The 21221-nt window shown below is 44.1% G+C and overlaps 7 protein-coding genes across 7 annotated transcripts; 6 read left to right on the top strand and 1 right to left on the bottom strand.

Moving 5' to 3' along the window:
• Positions 1–521: 521 nt before the first annotated feature.
• O0I10_010818 (obg family GTPase CgtA) lies at positions 522–2010 on the top strand (the record flags this gene model as incomplete). The annotated part of the gene is made up of 2 exons (XM_058490792.1): positions 522–686; positions 763–2010. 2 exons carry the CDS (start codon positions 522–524, stop codon positions 2008–2010), a joined length of 1413 nt encoding a protein of 470 aa, XP_058338404.1.
• A 790-nt stretch (positions 2011–2800) lies between these two features.
• On the top strand, positions 2801–6290 carry O0I10_010817 (uncharacterized protein; the record flags this gene model as incomplete). The annotated part of the gene is made up of 10 exons (XM_058490791.1): positions 2801–3086; positions 3143–3320; positions 3378–3470; positions 3533–3643; positions 3713–3913; positions 3963–4265; positions 4324–4439; positions 4493–5028; positions 5088–5294; positions 5364–6290. The coding sequence occupies 10 exons, from the start codon at positions 2801–2803 to the stop codon at positions 6288–6290; spliced, it is 2958 nt and encodes a 985-aa protein (XP_058338403.1).
• Positions 6291–8158: 1868 nt separating this feature from the next.
• Positions 8159–9088, top strand: O0I10_010816 (uncharacterized protein; the record flags this gene model as incomplete). Its single annotated transcript, XM_058490790.1, has 1 exon — positions 8159–9088. One exon carries the CDS (start codon positions 8159–8161, stop codon positions 9086–9088), a length of 930 nt encoding a protein of 309 aa, XP_058338402.1.
• A 973-nt stretch (positions 9089–10061) lies between these two features.
• On the top strand, positions 10062–11377 carry O0I10_010815 (uncharacterized protein; the record flags this gene model as incomplete). Its single annotated transcript, XM_058490789.1, has 6 exons — positions 10062–10287; positions 10360–10432; positions 10488–10651; positions 10705–11121; positions 11182–11241; positions 11310–11377. The coding sequence occupies 6 exons, from the start codon at positions 10062–10064 to the stop codon at positions 11375–11377; spliced, it is 1008 nt and encodes a 335-aa protein (XP_058338401.1).
• Positions 11378–12527: 1150 nt separating this feature from the next.
• Positions 12528–13010, top strand: O0I10_010814 (uncharacterized protein; the record flags this gene model as incomplete). Its single annotated transcript, XM_058490788.1, has 1 exon — positions 12528–13010. The coding sequence occupies one exon, from the start codon at positions 12528–12530 to the stop codon at positions 13008–13010; it is 483 nt and encodes a 160-aa protein (XP_058338400.1).
• A 922-nt stretch (positions 13011–13932) lies between these two features.
• Positions 13933–14300, top strand: O0I10_010813 (uncharacterized protein; the record flags this gene model as incomplete). Its single annotated transcript, XM_058490787.1, has 3 exons — positions 13933–14071; positions 14119–14177; positions 14232–14300. The coding sequence occupies 3 exons, from the start codon at positions 13933–13935 to the stop codon at positions 14298–14300; spliced, it is 267 nt and encodes an 88-aa protein (XP_058338399.1).
• Positions 14301–14716: 416 nt separating this feature from the next.
• O0I10_010812 (uncharacterized protein) lies at positions 14717–15036 on the bottom strand (the record flags this gene model as incomplete). Its single annotated transcript, XM_058490786.1, has 2 exons — positions 14717–14947; positions 15007–15036. The coding sequence occupies 2 exons, from the start codon at positions 15034–15036 to the stop codon at positions 14717–14719; spliced, it is 261 nt and encodes an 86-aa protein (XP_058338398.1).
• Positions 15037–21221: the final 6185 nt, after the last annotated feature.

The raw sequence follows: 21221 nt of genomic DNA, 5'->3' as shown, positions 1-21221 counted from the left end.
AAGCTTAGCAAAAGGGTATGATTCACGTTTGCCAATCATCCAGGCTCCAGTGTTCGCCGCGTCAAGGGGTGCATGTGCCATATGTAGGAGTTTATAATGTGCCCACCATTCAAATCATGTATGGATTATATGGTCTTTATCATTGTAATCATGAAAATGGCAATACAAGATATCAATCGTTTGCATGTTGTAGACAGCTAGGTAGAAGGAGGTGTATGTGCTTGCATAACACACATGAAGCAACAAGCAACGGAGGCTGTATTTGTGAGGGGAGCTCTGTTGTGCTCAGATCCTTATGATCCTTAGTAGCTGAATTTGACCTCCTAAAATAAACAAAGCATTATTGTCACAACGCGTTAAGCACCACGTAGACGAGCCTACGCACACGTGTTGCATTGAAATACAAATATTACATTACACATGGCAATAGAAAGTATTGGATGGTAATCACAAAACGAGGCTATGGAGGTGGTGGTGATGATGGTGGAGCTACCTAATCTATGAATGGGGACTGTCACGTCATGCAAGACCGAGTTTTTGTTGCACAAATTGATGCTTCTTTTTCCACAGATAACATGCTGAGAGTTTTCGGAAGGATATCAACAAGGCAAATCCATTCATGTCGTGTATCATGCACGCAAGAGTCTGCAAATGATGCCTATTACCGCTATCAAGTGCATGGCAAGGTAAGTTATAGTAGTAGTCATAGCCATATCTCCTTGTATAGTACCCGTTTTCTCATGGGGCGAATGTGGACAATAGGGTCGGCAATTTATCGATCTGGTGCGAATGACAGCAAGAGGTGGCAATGGAGGCGATGGATGTGTATCGTTTCACCGGGAAAAGTATCTTGCCAAAGGACCACCTAATGGCGGCAATGGTGGACGTGGTGGCAGTGTTATAGTGGAAGCTTCCACTGACGAGACAACTCTACGACACGTTGGGCGAGTTTGCAGTGGAAAACGAGGCCAAAATGGAATGGGTGGCGGTCGCCATGGAACCATGGGTGCTGATATGGTAGTCAAGGTCCCTATTGGAACGATTGTACGTGAGCTAGAGTCATCAAGAGCAACTAGCCTACAAGAAGATGATGAAGAGGATGATTATAATGAAGAGGATGAAGCAGAGCGACTTGCCAAACGATGGGTGCTATTCCCCCGTGAACAAGGACGTGATTTGGGGCCTGGCAGAGTGGATTTCTTTAAACAAGCACAACGTACCATGGAACAAGAAGATAAATATCTGCGATGGCGTGCACGTCAAGAACAACCAGGATTGTTGCAAGTGGATTTGACAGAGGAAGGACAACAAGTTGTATTGTGTCGTGGTGGTGCTGGTGGCTATGGCAACCCTCATTTCTTGACCAATGAAAACCGATCGCCCAAGTTTGCCACAAGAGGTCGTAAAGGAGAGGTGCGTGAATTTGAACTTGAGCTCAAGACCATTGCCGATATCGGTCTAGTGGGAATGCCGAATGCTGGCAAGTCAAGCCTTTTAGCGGCTATCTCCAATGCCCATCCAAAGCAAGCTGCTTATCCCTTTACTACTTTGCATCCTTTTGTGGGTACGGTGGATTATGCCGATACTTTCCAATTATCAGTTGCCGATATTCCAGGTCTTATCAAAGGAGCACATGCCAACGTGGGTCTTGGTCATGCGTTCTTACGCCATGTCGAACGTGCAAAGATATTGGTCTATGTCATTGACTTGAGTGGTCCTGCACCTTGGGAAGATCTCGAAACATTACAATATGAGTTGGAAGCCTATCGCCCTGGATTGACAAAACGATCCTCTCTGATTGTAGCCAACAAAGCTGACCAAGTTCGTACTGCCAAGGATAATCTCAAACAGCTGCAATCGCTTGTCACGGATATCCCCATCGTCACTGTATCCGCACGTTACGAGAAGAATATCTTGAAATTGACATCCACAATGCGTAAAATGGTTCAAGAAGCAAGAAGGTTAGAAGAGCAACTTAAGCAACATGATGAAGAATCTCCTTTGGAATAAAAAATCATTGGGATCTTGTCGTTCCATTGCAACCTTGTTCCTTAATTTCCCATTGTAAACGCACAGACGCTACTTTTTGTATCACCGCTTTTTACGTTGGGTAACTAGGCATCCAATAAAGTCACTTTGCAATGGATGTAATGCATCCTCTGGTACCATCCCGCATCGAAAGCTATGTAATGTCATATGGTTAGCAATATTATAAATGCACAAGATGCACTATTTAGATCATGTTCAAGTTGTACATGTTAGCATTAGCACCGAATCAGTGATCAAAGGCAATGTTAAAAAAGCGAAGAGGCAACGGCAGTGACACAAAGGTCATCCTGACAACAAAATAGGTACGTAGGAAAATTACGTACCTGAACGACTCGTTTATAGGAATAACCCATTCATTTACACAGCCTATCATTCATTATAATCAACCAGCTATTATACATTCTTATGGCAAATGAAATGTCTTGGCGAGGAGGTGGGGGAATCACATGATGATGGGATGGTAGTAAACCTGCAGCTATATAAGTAGCAACCTATTGTCGGATCTATAGACCACTTGCACAACCATCAGGAACCCAAGTCGATACCATCCATCAACTTTTGCATTCATTAAAACATACAACCTAACACTCGACATTGATTGACCAGCATGAAATGAAATCATCATCATTATCTAAGGACTCAAACATCGGAGAGAGGGGGTCGTGACTGAAGTGTACCAAAAGGGCGGGCTATGGCCACATTTCATTGTTCTTCGTCTTCGTCTTTCTCCCTTTCTTTACTTTTCACCACCATGAACCCGACTCGTGAAGCAGTGCCTGTTTTTCCCAAAGATCGAGATTTTGAAGGAGCCGATTCACCAGCTGCAACTCCCTGTCAGCCCGCTAAACGTCGTAAAGTCGTGAATGGCACCAGCAACAGCAATCTCAATGACACCACCACCACCGATCGGGAAACGATGCTGCTTGATGAAAGAGCGCTTGATCTCAAGCCAACCAAATGGCAGTCGACGATTGAACAAGTTGTGAAGGCGATCGTATCGATCCGATTCAGTCAAGTGGCAGCTTTTGACACTGAAGGTACAACAACAACAACAGCCATCCAAGATAAGACATTGACATGTGGGATTGTATAGGACCCGAGACCTCGGAAGCCTCTGGATTCATCGTTGATGCAGAAAAGGGCATTATTCTTACGAATCGACATGTTGCTTGTGCTGGTCCTTTTGTTGGTGAAGCCATTTGTCACGATCATGAAGAAGTCGATGTCTTTCCAATTTATCGTGACCCAGTACATGACTTTGGTTTCTTAAAGTATGGATATACATGTCTTGTGTCATGCGATGATGCTTACGATGATGTTGTATATAGGTTTGATCCTTCCAAAATCAAGTACATGCCAGTGACACAAGTGGAACTTCGCCCTGAACTTGCCAAGGTGGGCTTGGATATTCGTGTCGTCGGGTAAATGTTGATGGGATGGATGATGTGTACATAGCGACTTTTTATTAATACTCTTATATCAGTAACGATGCAGGAGAAAAGCTCAGTATTCTTGCTGGTTCCATTTCGCGTCTCGATCGCAACACGCCCGATTATGGTGACTTGACATACAATGATTTCAACACGTTCTACTTGTAAGTGAAGGAGGCAATGTCATTTTGGGGATAGCAACGGTGGTGACTAAGATGGCATTTCTTGGATAGGCAGGCAGCTTCCAGCACCAGTGGTGGTAGTTCGGGTTCCCCTGTGATCGATATTGAAGGTAATGCCGTAGCATTGCAAGCTGGCGGTCATACCAAGGCAGCTACCGACTTTTTCTTGCCTCTCGACAGAATCAAGCGTGCTTTGGGATACATTCAACGTGGCGAAAATGTTCCTCGAGGTGACGTCCAAGCTCAATTCGTGTATGTATTTTCACCTGGATTTCTTTCGTTTTACTCATCACGTGATTAGTTATCGACCCTTTGATGAGGCACGCCGATTAGGCTTACGAGCAGAGACAGAGGAAGAGTTACGCAACAAGTTTCATGATGAAATTGGTGTTCTTGTTGTCGAGACGGTGTTGCCTGAAGGACCTACTCACGGCAAGCTTGAAGAAGGTGACATCTTGTTGACCATCAATGGCGAATACGTCACACGTTTCGTACCGCTCGAGCACATGTTGGATTCCAATGTTGGCAAAGACCTTGTATTCAAGATTGAACGTGGTGGCAAGCCTATGGAGTTTACTGTTAAGGTTGGAGACCTTCATGCAATGTAAGTATCCCATGATCCATGCATGTTGTCAATGTTTAATGACTTATGGACATCATAGCACGCCCGATCGTTATGTTGAAATTGGTGGATCAAAATTGAACGAAGTGTCCTATCAATTGGCACGAGCCTATTGTGTACCATGCCGTGGTGTTTATGTTGCTGAGCCATCAGGAAGTACGTATCATACAACAAAAAAATCAGCATTGAATTGACACATTGCAACATAGTGTTCCGCTTGGATGGACCTGATAATGGATGGATTATCAAATCGGTGGATGACAAGGAGACTCCCAACTTGGATACATTTATCGAGGTGATGGAAGGAATTCCTGATCGTGAGCGAGTGCCCGTTGTATACTATTCGATTGTCGACACACATACGACCTTGGTTACGGTGGTTCAAGTGGAGCGGCATTGGACCGGTTTCCGCTTAGCTGTACGCAATGATAAGACTGGATTGTGGGATTACACCGAACTTGGAGAGGCACCACCCCCACGTCAATTACAGCCATCGACAAAGCGCTTTGCAGTATTGGATGACAGCCTTGGCCCTTGCAAACACCTTGTGCGTTGCCTTGTCAAGGTCAGCTATTATATGCCTTGTCGATTGGATGGATTCCCAAGAAATCGTAAACAAGGAGCTGGTGTGATTGTGGACAAGGAGCGAGGATTGGTGGTGGTGGGACGCAGCATTGTGCCTACTGCAATGGGTGATTTGTCGCTGACTTTTGCTGAGTCTCTCATTATTCCTGGCAAATTAATTGTAAGTAATAATTTGGGATTGATCAAGTGCATGCATGAAATAACCTTAATCCAAAATAGTACCTTCATCCAACACACAACTTTGCATTTGTGAAATATGATCCCAAGCTACTGGGTGACACTGATGTAATGAGCGCACCACTCAGCGACAAGGTCTTGCAACAAGGACACAAGGTGACGTTAGTTGCCCATAACCATAACCAGCGACCCGTGTGCTTGAATACTGTCGTCACCGATGTTCAATGTGTAACCATTCCCCACAATGGAGTAAGTTGCTTTATACCATTTACCAACTCAGTCCCGACGTTTTTTTAATTTACACTTGTTTTTGGATAGACACCACGATTCCGAGGTATCAATCAAGATGGCATCACATTGGATACACCTTTGGCACTAGAATGTTCTTCTGGTTTATTGGCATCGTCCGAGGGACAAGTGCAAGGCTTGTGGCTAAGTTATTTGGGAGAACGCAACATGAATGGACATGACAATGAATACCATCTTGGGTTACACATATCCACCATCATGCCAGTATTGAGTCGCCTCCAACGTGATGAACCCGTGAACCTTCGTACGCTTAATATCGAATTGACCCCTGTACAAATGGCACAAGCGGGCTCGATGGGCTTATCGGATGAATGGATTCGCAAAGTACAAGATGCCAATCAAGCCAAGCATCAAGTATTCATGATTCGACGTACAGAAGCTGAGAGTGAAAGCACCAAAGTACTCAAGGAGCTTGATCTGATTTTGGCAGTGAACGGCAAAGTGATCACGCGGATGTACGAGATGGATGTTCAATATGAAGCCGAGGAACTTGAGATGACGATTCTTCGACAGAAAAAGGAAATGACTGTGCGTGTCAAAACGTCACCAGCATCAGGAAGTGGAACGAGTCGGGTGGTGTTTTGGGCAGGCGCTGCATTACAAGAACCCCACAAGGCTGTGCTGCAGCAAAGCAAGCGCTTGCCTTCCAGAATTTACATTTCAGCACGGTCAAAGGGATCCCCAGCATACATGTATGGCTTGGTGCCTACCAATTGGATCACCCACATTAATTCTGTACGAGTGGTGACGTTGGATGATCTCATTGCAGCTGTCAAGAACATTGAGGATAATACGTATGTGCGTGTACGCTGTGTCACTTTTGATAACGTGCCGATCATGCTCTCTGTCAAAATGGTGAACCACTACTTCCCGCTGATAGACATGGATATGGATCCCACTACCGAATGTGGTTGGAAGAAGCGTCAAATTGCTTAGTTTCTCCCCCCCCCTCCCCTTGCTTGTATTCTATAGTACTGATTACTGTTACTACTACTGCTGCTGCAGTGACATGTTCATCCCCCAAAAAAAACATAAATGCATCCAATAAACATGTTGCTACATGCACAAGAGGAGTCAAAAAAAGGAGGTACAATATGTGAGAGGCTCGAACGTTCGATACTATGCAACATAGCTTTTATTGACAAGAAGCATGTGGTATGTGCATCATCACTGGGAGCAAAAAGAAAAAAAGTGCTACCACCTGTTCGCATAGGTGTTTCTTTTGTCTAACCATTATCCGGATCGGAAACGATGCAATGCAGGTCGTTGTTCCCCGAAAGGAAAGAAACCATTACCATCAAGTACTCCGCAAGGGAAGACCCTGTTGGAAAAAAAGAACATTGGCGGATAGTGATGATGGTGATGGTGGATGACACAAACGCCAACGTGTTGTTTTGATCGATTACGCCCTCCTCTTCTTTAGACTTTAGAAAAAAGTGAACGATGATGATGGCTACACATGTACACAACAACAACAACATGCAATGACAGATATACACATGCACAAATCAGAATGGGATAACGCATGACCCCCTTGCCTAATCCCTTTGGATTGCTGCAGCCTTTTTATGGCACTGGCACAGGTGGTGAAGCACCCAATTAATTAGCTCGCTTACGTCCAATCTATCATAATCCATCATCTCATTCAAAGGTGTCATTTTGAGATACATATTCTGCATACTCGGATGACTACAATTTATTTTGTGTGGCCAATGCACTCACTTGTAATCATTCATCATCCTATTGTTGCACAAGAATGCATACCTGAGAGAGAGCGAAAAGGGGAATATGTAGACCTTCGGCCCATGAATAGAATTGGGCATCTTCCCATCTCCATTGTGCATCTCCACTACTACTACTACTACTATCACGTATACAGTAAAAACCCCACGCATGATGAGCCCATCAAAAAGATTAGGGATAGGATGATGCCCGCAATCCTGCGTGAGTATACACACACACTTGATGGGTCGGAGCTCAGCCCGTTCCTTTCCTCTTTGGTAGTTTGCCCCACTCGCTTGACTCCTTTTTGGTTGCTATACCCCCCATCATGTGCACTGTGTAGCGCGCGTTCTTGCAGATCATTGACTTGCAGGGTCGTCAAAAACCAAAGAACTTGTGTGTGTGTGCGTGTGTTGCAATAACGTGTTGTTTTCCACATCTTGATCCATAATGTGTCTTTTATATGAATGCGTGCCTTTTTGCCACCATGTCCCTTCTTCTCCAATATGACGGCGTTTGTGAGGAAATAAAGAATGAAAGCGCCACATACATGTGGAAATGAAATCAAGCACCAATGAAAAGCAACTAAAAACGGCCAATGCTGATCGTGATATTTGATTGTTGAGTCGCATGCAACCAGGTGCTTGTTGATTAGAGCAAAAAAACCAGTTATGCATGCTTATTTAGGAAAGCATCATCTCCTCATTACCGTACGTTTAGGTCGGAAAGATGAGTGTGAGTATATGCAAGGCACTAAAAATAATTCCCACTCGTCGCTTTTGTATAAAAGATGTCCATCCTTTGTCTTGGCTTGCCTGGATTTTGCATACAAGAGTCGACGCTCAACAACAACAGCTTTCCTTTTCAACGCCATTTTCATTCATTGCGCCTACCCTGTTTTCTTTTTGACAAAGATCAGTACTTGGCACAACCTTCGCGACACATTCGTTCACACACAAAAAAGTACATTTACCCCCCACCTTCACATCTTGGTAAGTTCTGGAAATCACTGATTAAAGCATTCAATGCTGATATAAAATGATGATAATAGCATACCATCACTTGTCCTTTCTTCTTCGATCATGTATTCCCCCTCGCACCACATTCAAGTTGCTTCTCAACAACAATCCTTTGAGGTCCCCTCCTCCACAGTAGCTGCTAACGCTGGCGATTGCGGCTTTTTGGGATCTTGTTTGTTTCCTACACCTTCGCAAAACGATTACGACGTGATGCGTCGTTTCAGCTATGCCGACCTTTTATCCAACCAAAGCGAGGCAAGCTTATCCGATACCGAAACACCCTCTCCTGCCAATGACTATGAGGAATACGTGTATGTGCAACAACAGCATCAACCACAACCCCTGGAACACAAGCAGCAGCAACCAATGTTTGGTGGTGCTGCAGGCGGATTTCTGGATTACTATGGTGCTGCAGCTGCAGCAGCTGCAACATGGCCTATCCCACAACAACCCGTTTTTGGAGACTTTTTAATGGATACCACGGCTCTCAATGATACCCTTTTGCCTCCACAACATGGTGACATGGCCACTTGTGCAGCAAGCAGTAATGGTAGCAACAGCAGCAGCAGCAGCAGCGAATGCAATTCGCCACCCACTACCGCATTGTCCCCTACCAACAACAACACCGCCAAGGTGACCAAGCGCAATAGCAAGGCCAAATCCACACGCTCTCGTGGTCGTCGTGTGTCGAATAACCCAAGCGTGGCTGCTGGTCAAAAGATGTTTACTTGTGAACATGATGATTGTGGAAAGGTGTTTAAGCGTTCTGAACATCTTAAGCGTCACATCCGATCCATTCATACGCTTGAGAAGCCATTTGAATGCCCATATCATTCTTGCTCCAAACGTTTCTCTCGCTCGGATAACCTTAACCAACACATTCGCATCCATCGTCATACTGGCAAGGACAAGTCGACAGCTTCCTCTTCTCCACGCTCCTCTTCTCCATCCTCCTCCTCCACCGTTTCTACGTACTTGCAAGATTTTATCTAATTGCATGATCCCTCTTTTCTCTCTTCTCTTCCCTTGTTTATGCCGCTTTTCATCTTTTTCTTTTTCTCCATAAGCAACTTGTATAAGCTTTGATTTCATTAATTTCTTTCATCGTTTGAACATTTTTTCATTCTTCTCACCATCACCATCACAACACACACACCCCTACATCTTCAAGTTTGCTCTTTCATTTTGTTTTGCCTTTTATGAAAAGGCTTGTACATAAACCATGCTCTTTTCTTTATACATGAATTGAATTGAATGAATGAACACAATGAATGCTACAATGAAAGGAGGGTAGAGTTGAAGTTCTGGATAGGGATGCCGTGACACATAGTTTCCCTTTCCGGCCAATGAGTCCGAAATAAAGAAAATAGAATAATGAATCTAATCAGAGAAGGTGATCAGCAATGCCAAACGACGATGCAAGGGCCATGGTTGTAACCTTTATCTGGTCATCGGTTCTACAATCCATGCACACGGTGATCTTTGATGCTACCATACTATGCTGTGGAGAGTCATTCGAGTTGCACAGTGTTCTCGACTTGAGTCATGGGGCTACCTGTAAATGATTTTCCGCCTGCGGTGGAACGGGTTACGTCCTGGGAAATCTAAAAGACTTCCATGGATAAGCCCAACTCAACAAAGGCGGATCCACTTGTTATGGTAACCCGGTTGCTAAAAAGCTCATTTCTCGTCATCCGGCGAATACGAGAGAAGAAACATAACAGGAGAAGCCCGGATCATGCAAACACACACATACACACGGGTACAATATTACATGGTGCTCTTTTTTCTTTTTCTCGGACAAACGACTCATGGTGATGGGCCCCATGACCTCGCTGTATAACGTTGCTTTTGTTCAGATCACCACTGCCACCTCCACCACTACGTACACAAGCCTTGCTATATAATACGATCTTCCGATATTTCTTTTTTTCCTCTACTCTCTTCTTGACTTTTTTACTTTTTCATGAATCTACAAGGGCAATCACAACCACAATCTTTGCCTTATACCCCAAATGCAGCGGCGGCAGCACCGCCCACTTTTTTCGATCCTGCATCTTATCACCAAGAGCCAATAATGTATCCTCCAATGCCTCAATTTTCTGCACACGGACCTGCAGTATCATCACAACATCATCCTGAACAACAGCGTATCCAGCAACTCAATATGCGTCATGCACTGTTACAGAATGGTAAACTTTTTTTCTTTTTATCATTTCTTTTTCAGCTCACTCCACTCACTCGCTTGTACATCTTTCACTCAGCTTTTGCCCAACAACAGCAACAACAGCATCAACCATCTCAACCAGCTGATTTACTTAAAAGTCCAAATAAGAGGTAAGAGTCTAAGCTACCATAACCAACGACGACGCTCATTGCAAAATGAGAGTAGAACACCTTCCAAAGCTGAACGTCGTGCTGAACACAACGCGATCGAACGTGCGCGCCGTGAAAATCTCAACTCCAAATTCCAACAACTTGCTCATGCGCTTCCCAATCTCCAAAACGATCGAAGGCCTTCCAAAGGAACCATTATCGAAAGAACACTGGATTATGGTAATAGTCGTCATATGCCAAAATACAATGTATACCTGACTTTGTATCTCTAGTGCGGAGTACGATGGCCAAAGAAGAGCATTATCAATATCAGATCCGTGTGCTACTGAAGGAGAACAGGCGGATGAAACGACAACTCAAGAAGCGTCGTGAAACGTCTTCTGGTGAATCAGTGTCATCTTCAGAGCATGATGAGTTATTTATGACATCGCCTGCATTCCTTGGATGGGAGCAACCGCCGCCAATGTCATCCTCCTCCTCTTCCTCTGCAGCAGCAGTAGCAGCAGCAGCTACAGCAGCAGCCATATCAAGACCAATGACAGCAACAGGAGCACCATCCTCGTACAACATGTACATGGCACCAGCACCATCATCATCGTTTACCAATCATTCACCACCTGTGGGTGCCACCCTCTCTTACTATGATGATGATGATGATAGCGATTCGGCAAGTTATACACACATGCCGGGTAAGTCCGCCGACTATGCTTTTGCTTGTACCACGTTCACTGATGGTGGGTAATTTACAGTTGAATCATATCCAATGACAATGATGATGGGCGCAGGTGATGGAAACGAGTGTACAAAAGGTGGGTTGTAATAGGCATTTCCTTGCACATACGTGATTTGATGCTGATATTATATGCCGTCATTACAGTGATGCATCCTCCTCCTCCTCCTTCTGAATATCAAGTCAAGATGGAATCGTCGAGACAACTTCATTAGGATCCAATCAGCATCCACACACACGCACACACAAACAATCATCATCATCTTTCTTCATCATCATCATCTCACATTACCCTCTTTACAACATTCCTTCTTTTTTCTTTACTTATGCTTCCGTTGTGTATCCTTCTTCTTGTATATAGCTCCTTTTTACATCTTCTAATTATGTTCTTACTTTTACCACAAACACACACACACGCACACACAAACACACACGCCCATTCGTTTGCACAAGATCACATGTACATGCCTTATTCCATCATATGATTGTTGCCACCACCACCACCACTATTATCACCCATTTTGCATTCTCTACTAACAAAAAGAGTCATTGAAATCATTTGATCGCTTGTTTGCCCCCAAAAACTTTTTTCTTTGCTCGGAAGATTCGGTCCGATATCGGCTTACATTCCGAACAACATGTGTGTGTGCGTGTTTACATTGCTTTCATTGTTCATTATCCAAGCTTCTGTTTTCTTTTTCAAAAGTAACATGCATGTGCGTGGCTTCTTTCTTTTTATCTCCACATGCCATCATCATGCATTCAGATGTACTAGATTAAGTTATCTTGAGCAGCGCCCCCCCCCTCATCATGGAAGGAAGGCATTATGACTACGACATTGGACGCAGCTCAAGATCGGCATCATTGTGTGTGGCAAATGCAGCAACCTGACACACCGGCAACCGTGTTATAAGGAGGATCCCATCAACAGCGCCTCGCTTTCAACTTGCTTCATTTCTTACCTATCCATCCATTCTCACTAGCCGATCATGTTCTGAACGTTCCATATCGATATTAGAGAAAAGGGGGTGCCAATTCTACGATGGATCCCATTACTATTTTGCTTCACTTGGCATCGTTGTTGCGTTGCCGTTTAAGAGGAAAAAGAGACCTACTCTTGAGCATGGATAGAAGGGAAATGTTGGATAACATGATCAATGTATCATAAACGATGGTGATCATATAGTAGCATTGGTGGACGTACTATACAACTAGGCATTGACAAGCAAGCAGAGAAAGAAGAAAACCTACAATGTCCGTACGACGTAACGGTTTTTTTACTCTCCTATTTTTAGCCTCCAACATTGGGTGGTGATACTTTTTGTCCTTTTTTTCTCCCTCCGGTTTTCTCACATTTTTTTACCCATGCCAACAAGCTCCAGCCATTGTTGTTGTTGTTGGTGGTGGTGGTTTTGGGTAGTTGTAGTGGTCGTCGTTTCTGCAAATGCACCAGGTGGACAGGTGCAGGCTCAGCAAGTCGTTGATCCCACTGGTTGGAATCCCAACGAGGGCTCTTCACAACCTGAACAAAAGAGCTGGCTCGAACAACATGGTCGTATTGCATTAGTCGTTGTACTGGGTGTCGCCGTTTTAGCGCTGGTTACTTGGTATATCGTACGAAGCGTCAAAGGAATGCGTAAACGACTACAAAACGAAAACGAACAACAAGCTAGAGCCATAGAACAAATCGCACATAGTCGACAACAACAACATTATCCAAGCGATAATACAGCACCACCACCACCACCACCGTTGAATGAACCTGCTGCTGCTCCTCATGCTCATCATCATCAAAAGTCACCACCTTCCTCACCGACAACTCCAACCTCACCACCACCACACTATTAGACTTTTCCTGTACCTTGTGTAAATAGCTACCATTCTATCATCTCGTACATGTATAATTGATCGGGTCCCGTGATCCATGGTCTAGCCCCTACCTTTTCCCCTTTTTGCGACCCTGAGATCGGAGTTGCTCATAATGAAGCAATTCATGACTTGTCGTTGGGTGTATTATATATATATGTATGTGTGTTTATTGTGGCCATGGCCTGATTATTATTCTTATTACACGTTATTTCATACCAAGAAACTTTTGGCTTTGTTATCATTGCGCGTACAATGGGGTCGCTTGTATAATTTGATAGGCCACAACAATCTCCTCAATCAACTCCGTCGTAGTTAGAGATCTGTGCCTTGCAAGTCAATCACACACACACGTACACATGCAATCGTGGTTTATTTCCATGATACAAGGAGGATAAAGGATGGCTCATAGGAAAAGATACAAGAAAGGAAAACACGTTCCGTTGGGATCAAAAGGGTGATTCTTGTGTTCATGGCAACCATGATCTCCGAGGATACTATTTTATTCGTCGAGCTGCATGAACGGGAAAAATGATGCGCGCAACGCGCGGGGGGTTGTGGAAAGCACGCTATCTGCTGCTGTGACTCACTTTGGGGCCTTGGTTGTGGGCGCGAGAGAAAAGTTTAGCTCTGGTGCCCCTCCTATCCTCTCTTCTCTTCTCCAAACGCGCACCGTGTTTTTGTCTATTATATAGGTGAGTCTATGCTTTGATATCATTCTTGCTTTTTTCCAAAGAAAAAAAAGGTCAACAGCAAAGTTTTTGTTTTTATTACGCGTGTCCCTGAAATACCCATATACACATACACTTTTTTCCTTGACGCTCTTTACGCTTCTCTCCATCTGGTTCATGATGCCCATCTCTTCATTGCTGACCGCGCTTCTCTCTTTTGTATGCTAGTCAACATGCCAAAGGAAACCTCCAAGCGTTCTTCAAAGGGTGAAAAGAAAAAGACCGGTCCCAAGCGTAGCTTGTCCGCCTACATGTTCTTTTCCCAAGCAAACCGTCAAAAGGTCAAGGATGAGAACCCTGATGCATCTTTCGGTAAGGAAAAGCGACGCGATTTTGACGCGATCTGATGGTTGTCATAGGTACCATTGGCAAGATTTTGGGTGAAAAGTGGAAGAACATGACTGATGAAGACAAAAAGGTAAAATTAATGCATACTTGATTTAATCATGACTGATCTGTTGCTCTCTTTTAGCCCTACGTTGCCAAGGCTGAGGAAGACAAGAAGCGCTATGAAGCTGAAAAGGCTGTAAGTAAAAGCTGATTGGGCGACACGAGTTTCAGAGAGGGTTGTAGTGAGAGCTTTCCTATTGACAATCGGTCACATGCATATGCAAATAGGCTGCTGAAAAGAACGAATAAGTGCATCATACGTCTATTTCTTTTTCTCTCTCTCTCTCTCTCTCTCTCTCTCTCTTTCTTTCTTTGCTTGACTGAATAAAGTCCATTTCCACATTGGGAGGCTCTATTGACCTCGTCGCCACTACGACAACCTAAACATGTCGCGCGTTACCAAATTGCTTGGATACCACACCACGTCGCTATGATACGGATAATACATCATTCCCAATCATCAAATGATTTCATGCATTGTGATCATACAAAGGAAGCGAATAGCATTTTTACTAGTAATATGGAGAGAGTCTATATACATATACACCAGCACGGTTCTTTCATTCTTTATGGTAGTTGTTGAGATGAACCACCTCGTGATCCTTTGGCTGTTGCATTATTGTTGTCATGTTTCCGAAATGCTCGTTGGCGTTCACCCATGGCTTTATAGCGCTTGTCTTCTTGTCGACGTGCAATCTCCTGGTCAGGCTTAAACTTGGATTTCAATATACGCTTCACAGCATCATGCGATATATGAAACTTGGCTGCCAATGCCTCAATGTTATACGTCTGTGGATCCTGTAAAGAGCGTGTTAAAAATGGTTCGTTGCAGTGCCAGCTACTTGCTCGTTATGTACCCTACTGTTCAACTGACGCAGATCGTCCATTGCAGTACGAGACAATCGTTTCCTAGGTAGCCAATGGGATTGACATCGTGTAATGACGGTGGTGGGTATACAAAGTTTTGAAGGATCTCTACGTGCGATTGAAAGGAGAAACATGATAGTCGTCGGCAAATTGGATTTGCAGAGAGTGTTGCTGTACTTTTTCTCTCGTTGCTTTACACGTGACTCGGACATCACTCTTACACTCAATGGCCTTAATGCATTATATAGATCATGCATGATTTAGTTGTCTACCGTAAAAGATTAGTATTATTTTCATTACATAGACTAGCTGCTACTTTTCTGCGCTTCGTACATAAACTTTTGATCCATAAACTACCAATTAATGGCCCATTCCGCCCCTATCGCCTTTGTTGCCCAAACCAATACATGTGAACTATTGCTCTGCTCCAGCTCATCATGCCCATCATTCAACTTTCTTGATCCAAGAGGATTTGGTTGAGTTACGCTCAAACACAGAAACATCATCCAATATCAGAAGGATCAAATTGGTAAGTTATCTGTAAACTGCCTGCTAATAGCCCATTCCTCCCATTCACCTTTGTTACCCAATCTGATGCATACGAACGATTGCTCTGCTCCAGCCCATCATTTCCATCCTTCAACTTTCTTGATCCAATGGGATTTGACTGAAAAACACTCATGCACAGAAGTATCATCCAAAATCAGAGAAATCAATTTGATTGATTATATGTAAACTGCTACTTGATAGCCCATTCCTCCCAATCACCTTTTTTGCCCAAACCGATGCATGTGAACGATTCCCCTGCTCCAGCCCAGCATGCCCATCATTCAACTTTCTTGATTCGAGGTGACATGGTAGCATGGCAACAATGGCTGTTGTTGGATCATCATCATTATCATGTAAAGTGTAAAATGGCATACACCCTTTTGCTATACGTGAGGATCATCATTTCTTTCATTTACGTGTACCTATTGTCTATCGTGAGGGTGATGATGACGATGGGTGGAGTGCCCTCAGTGTAATAGCAGTAGGGGGATTTAAACTTGGGGACAGCAGCTCCACGACTTGAGACAACGCGTCTCTTCTTTTTCTCCCACCTTTCCTTATTCCATTCACGACATCTCGATCAAGGTAATGTATTATAGAAGAGTGCTCTTGTTGGCTGTGAGATGTTAATGTAGTTCTGAACATGCATTGTCAGGGACAGTGAGTGTGTCCAAGTGCTGAAGAATGTGCGTGGTTGCCATGGCGATACCGTTGCTTCCTTTGTTCGTTGCTATTCCCGCTCTATGCTTGGTGTCAACAGGTACATTCAGAGTCCAATGTTGCAGCCGAACTGGTTCCATTGACGTGTCAGCTTGTGTAGAGGGCAAATTTGGTCTCAAGACGTTGGCTGGTTTGGCATTTGGTTTCGGCTCAACTGCACTACTACACCATGGTTTTCGGTTTCCAGTAACCACCAACAACGCGTCTTTGTGAATATGGAAAATGCAAGTGCAATGAAACAAGCAATGAAAAGGGTGTTTATTGTGTATGTGTGCTAATAATGAATTGAATAGGTTTCTTTGGTCAGGCAATGCAACTTGGGGGCATCATCATCATCTCTTTGGGTTCAAGTCCCAGCCTGTATCAAGTGGCCGCTGCGTCGCTCTGCACTAGCCAAGTGTGCTGGAAAAGCTTCTCGCAACGCGTCCAGGGCTCTATAGACCTGCATTTGAGTTGATGGGTCGACGACGATGGGTTGTTGGAAGAGCATGGTCACCGTGTTGAGGTAAAAGGGGATTTGCAACAGCTTGTGAATGTGTTGAACCAACACGCTCTTCTCGTGATAGGCTCGTTCTTTCCCTTGAGGATTTCTTTTCATGAGGTGGGAAATGATTGGAAGGATTGGGGATCATTCTTTCTTTGGAGAGGATGAATGAGGACAACTATGAGCCTGGACTCTACGTAAGTGAGTCCTTCCTTGCCATGGATCGAACTGGCCTTGCGTGATTCGTGCAGTGCTTTCTCAAGAACAAGGGATCGCCCGACGTTGCTCGTATGGTGTTGATTTGGTTTGTGAATTCCTTCTGATTTGCTTTCTTCCTTGGAGAGGATCGCCTAACGGTATACCAAATCGTCATCGTTCCGGTACCAGATGGTCTAACTTGCCTGCTTTCTTATTTGTAGAGACAACGATTACGATGATAACGACATTCACAACAATGACGATTACGATGATCACCCCATCTACAACAATGACAATGATGACGACAACGAGATTCAAAAGGAAGCCTGCAAGATCCCATTCTTTTCAACTTGCGTATTTTTGGATGTTGGTGTGACGGATGAGATTGATGACTGGTGACGAGTACGAGTAGGAATGATGACGGAGGACGACTACGAGGATGGTGGTGGTGGCAATGTACAGTACATAGCAAGATAGCTAGATGAAATAAAGCATTGTTTATTTATTACACGCTTGTTGGAGGTTGCTAGCTTGTGGATTACATACTATTGCTTCGAAGATGGAATAACAAAGGTGGTCCGGTTATCGGTCATGCAACAAGTACATGGCTTTTGTGATACAATAAGGAGGAGCGGGAAGTGGGATGAGCTTGAGAAGAGAAAAAGTGGAGATCCCTCCATTGAGTTTCAGGATGAGCGACTCATTCAATATGTATACGTATCTTTTTACATATACAAATTGGTTTATGCAGCTCGACTTTCTTCTACATGCAAATGTGATGCATACCTTGACACACCTTCATTATTGGATGCTGTTTACTTACGTACCTTCACAAAAGGCAATCATCATCATCATCCATTTGTGTAGCAACCTGTCAAGGACGTGTCTGTGTAACCACCACATGCCGTTTCACTGAGCTCTTCATCTTTCCGTTAATGCAGCCGACACCATCCACTAGGAAAAAGCAACTCCATCACGCTTACAGCATAGGTAAAACATAAACGTGCCTGTATCTCCAAACTTTACAATGAAATGTGGGGTTTTTATTAGGGCAATGGGCTCGGCTTGGCCAACAGCACCTTGTGTGAAAGTTTCACGTTCAATGTCGCAACTAGCCCAAAAAATATTTTTTGGTCGTCGTCGTCGTCGTCGAAGAGGTCGACCCCCAGATCCAGTTTGGCTGGTGGCGACATTGCGAAATCTGGGATTGGCCACGATGAACTTCATACTTTGACACAAGATCGCTTTGACCCCGCCGAGCACCTTTGTCCTCATAAAGACCCCGCATTTGATTGTAAAGTTTAGAGATACAGGCACCTTTATGTTTGTAAGCGTGATGCTATATGAGAAGTGGTCGTTGTTCATTGTGAAGTAGCTTGACCCTGATACAGCCGGAGATGCAGAGGGACTTCTTTGTGTAACACAGCTACTTTGCATGACTGGAAGGATTGATGGATTATACTTTATGGTCTATCCATAATAGTCCATATGGCGCGCGCTATCAGCCAATTCCTCACAATCAGCATTGTTGCAAAATCCACTGCATGGGAACGATTGTCCTGCTCCAGCCGAGCATTTCCATCATTCAAATTTCTTGATCCGCGCCGATTTGGGTGAGCTACGCTGGAACAGCAAACATGAAAATTAATGAATCGCAGGGTCTGCGAATGTCTCCGTCTTTCAAACTTTTGGACGCTCGCATTCTAAAGTTTCAAATGAAACGTGAAGTTTTTATTAGAAAAAATTGATCAGCATGCTCGAGAGCACCATGCTGACCTATTTTCAAGTTGGAGGTGGGCAACTTCGGGGCGGTGGACCGTCCGCTCTTTATTTCCCTTCATCCACCATTTGGACACCCCCGCATTCTAAATCTTCACAATGAAGCCTGCGACTTTTAAATGAATGAAGTTGATCAGCATGTCCCAGCGAACCTTCTGACAAAATTACAAGTTCGAAATGGGGAATCCCAAGGTAATACGTACTATTTCGATAAATCATGAATCTGGCGCTGACCTGCTTTCCGACCTCCATAGTAAATTCCACATTGTACCCTCCCATTCGATTTTCTCAAATGAAACATGAGGTCTTTTTTAGATCATCGTGATCAGCATGCCCAAGAGCATCTTGTGTGAAAGTTTGAGGTGCAAGAGAGGAGCAATCTCAATGTCAAGGATTGATGTACAGTGTTCATGCATTTATACAAGAGGTGTCCGCCTATTTAATTTCCACTTCTTCCACTCCTAGCATCTTGTCTCTTCCTCTCATTCTCAACTATTGCCCCATTCAAGTATACAACTACCACCTCCGAACGGTTGTCCTGCTTCAACCCATCATGTCGATCCTACGATTGCCTTGATCCGATTGCCTTTGACTGAATGGCAAGTCCATGGCGTGTACACAGCCTTCTTGTCCCTCTTCTACAACACACACGTCTCTTGACACAACACACGCTCTTGCACACTCGTCGACCACAATCAAATGTAACAGCATTCATTGCAGCTGTTACGCATTAGCAAGGTCTTCATTGTCTCAATCAGCGTTTTTGCCTTGCAGCCTTTTTCACGTGAACAGCAGCTAGCCATTGTACACAAGCAGCTTTATTTACGTGTAGCAACTTGCTTCAATACGTACGGATCTTATGGATGATGCCATATCAGCTATCTAGTACGCTGCAATACAAGCACTCTTTGCCTGGTTGAGCTGCGATGGAAAATAACCAAGAGATACATCCAACAGCAGGATGGGAAAGGAAGCATATCAGCAGCGATCACATGGCTCTTTTAAACCAACGTATTGGATTTGCAATGGTTATGGATGGATGCAATCAAGGACATGGGCGTCCTGGAATGTTGCTTTGGTTACTTGGCGCGTCGTCAGCAGGAAGGATACATCATGTCACGTGGATGCGGCCGAGAATGATGATGGATGGGATGGCATTGTTGAGAAGGCTTATTTTTTCACGAGAAGCAGTTTACAGCCATGGATGGGGGATTGGAGTACTCGATCTTTTTCGGATAATGGAGCAGAGACATGGTATGAGCTTATGGTTGGAAGCACTTGACAGCATAGAATTGATTGTATATCCTTATCTACAAGATTCATCGACACAAACACGAAGGCACATGAGGCACCGACACTGGTCTTACTTGAAGCTACTTATGCTGGATGGCATGGAGGATTTTATAATGGTAAGGAGATGAAAGGAAGGATCAAGGATAGCTTCAAGGTCATTGTACATATCGCCTTGGCTGTATGGGATTGAAATGGATCTGCTGGACAGGATGCTTCTTGATGGTGCATAGCTAGATGGTTTCAACATTGTAGCTAGCGGACGTTGACGTTTTTATAAAAGCACGTACTACTGTAAACTATTGAACCAGATCTGCATGCTGATTGATGACAAAAATACAAACAAGGAAGGGAGGAATGTAATATCAGGTGCAATGGTGGATGCGCTTGGATAAGGACAGACACACAAATATGAAAAGTGAGGGCGAGAGAAGAGCGCTACTGCTGGAAAGCATTGCCTGAATTATTGGATATACTACGAGGGTCATACAACATTTGAGCGGGCCCTGTCATTATCTGCACATCTGCATCCAATGCTTAAATCACGACACGACAAAGAATTGTCCTATGCAACAAGGGCATAAACCCAACATATTAGAAGACCGCAGACTGGTACAACGTTGTTGTTACCCAAGCAACGATAACCTTGTCATAGCAACATGTGCACCATACATTACGATGGATGATGCTATTATATCGGAGGAATAGATTAGACATGGATCATTTGTTGCACAAATGGATGATTGCTGAAGGTCAGCTAAAGAGTGCACGGACCATGTTGTCAAGGAGGTTGCATTATTGTCGGTGAGTTAAAAGGCTATTACCATCATTGTCTGCACGTGTAAATGGCCATCAGAGTCGTTTTATATATACAAACAACAGCTAATGATATCTCTGTTGCGTTCACGTCAAGATGATGCATGCTATCCAAGGCACGCGCCTTGATCGACATTTGTATGGTATCGCGAGAAGGAGCAGGGACGAAAACACGGTACACTGCAAGATACCACTAACGTGAGGTATGGACCACAGCGATAACGATACGAGGACAAGCAAATTAAAATAGCTGTAATCACAAAGGCAGCTCGAAGACCATTGGCAACGTTCTCCATTCCAAGCGTTCTTGATCCCAAAGCAACAACAACAACACGCGCGATTCCAACGCGACTCTATTGCCATGGCAAC

The sequence above is a fragment of the Lichtheimia ornata genome (genome assembly GCF_029851405.1).
Source record: "Lichtheimia ornata isolate CBS 291.66 chromosome Unknown scaffold00077, whole genome shotgun sequence".
Lineage (NCBI taxonomy): Eukaryota > Fungi > Mucoromycota > Mucoromycetes > Mucorales > Lichtheimiaceae > Lichtheimia > Lichtheimia ornata.
This window is presented reverse-complemented; position numbering and strand designations above follow the sequence as displayed.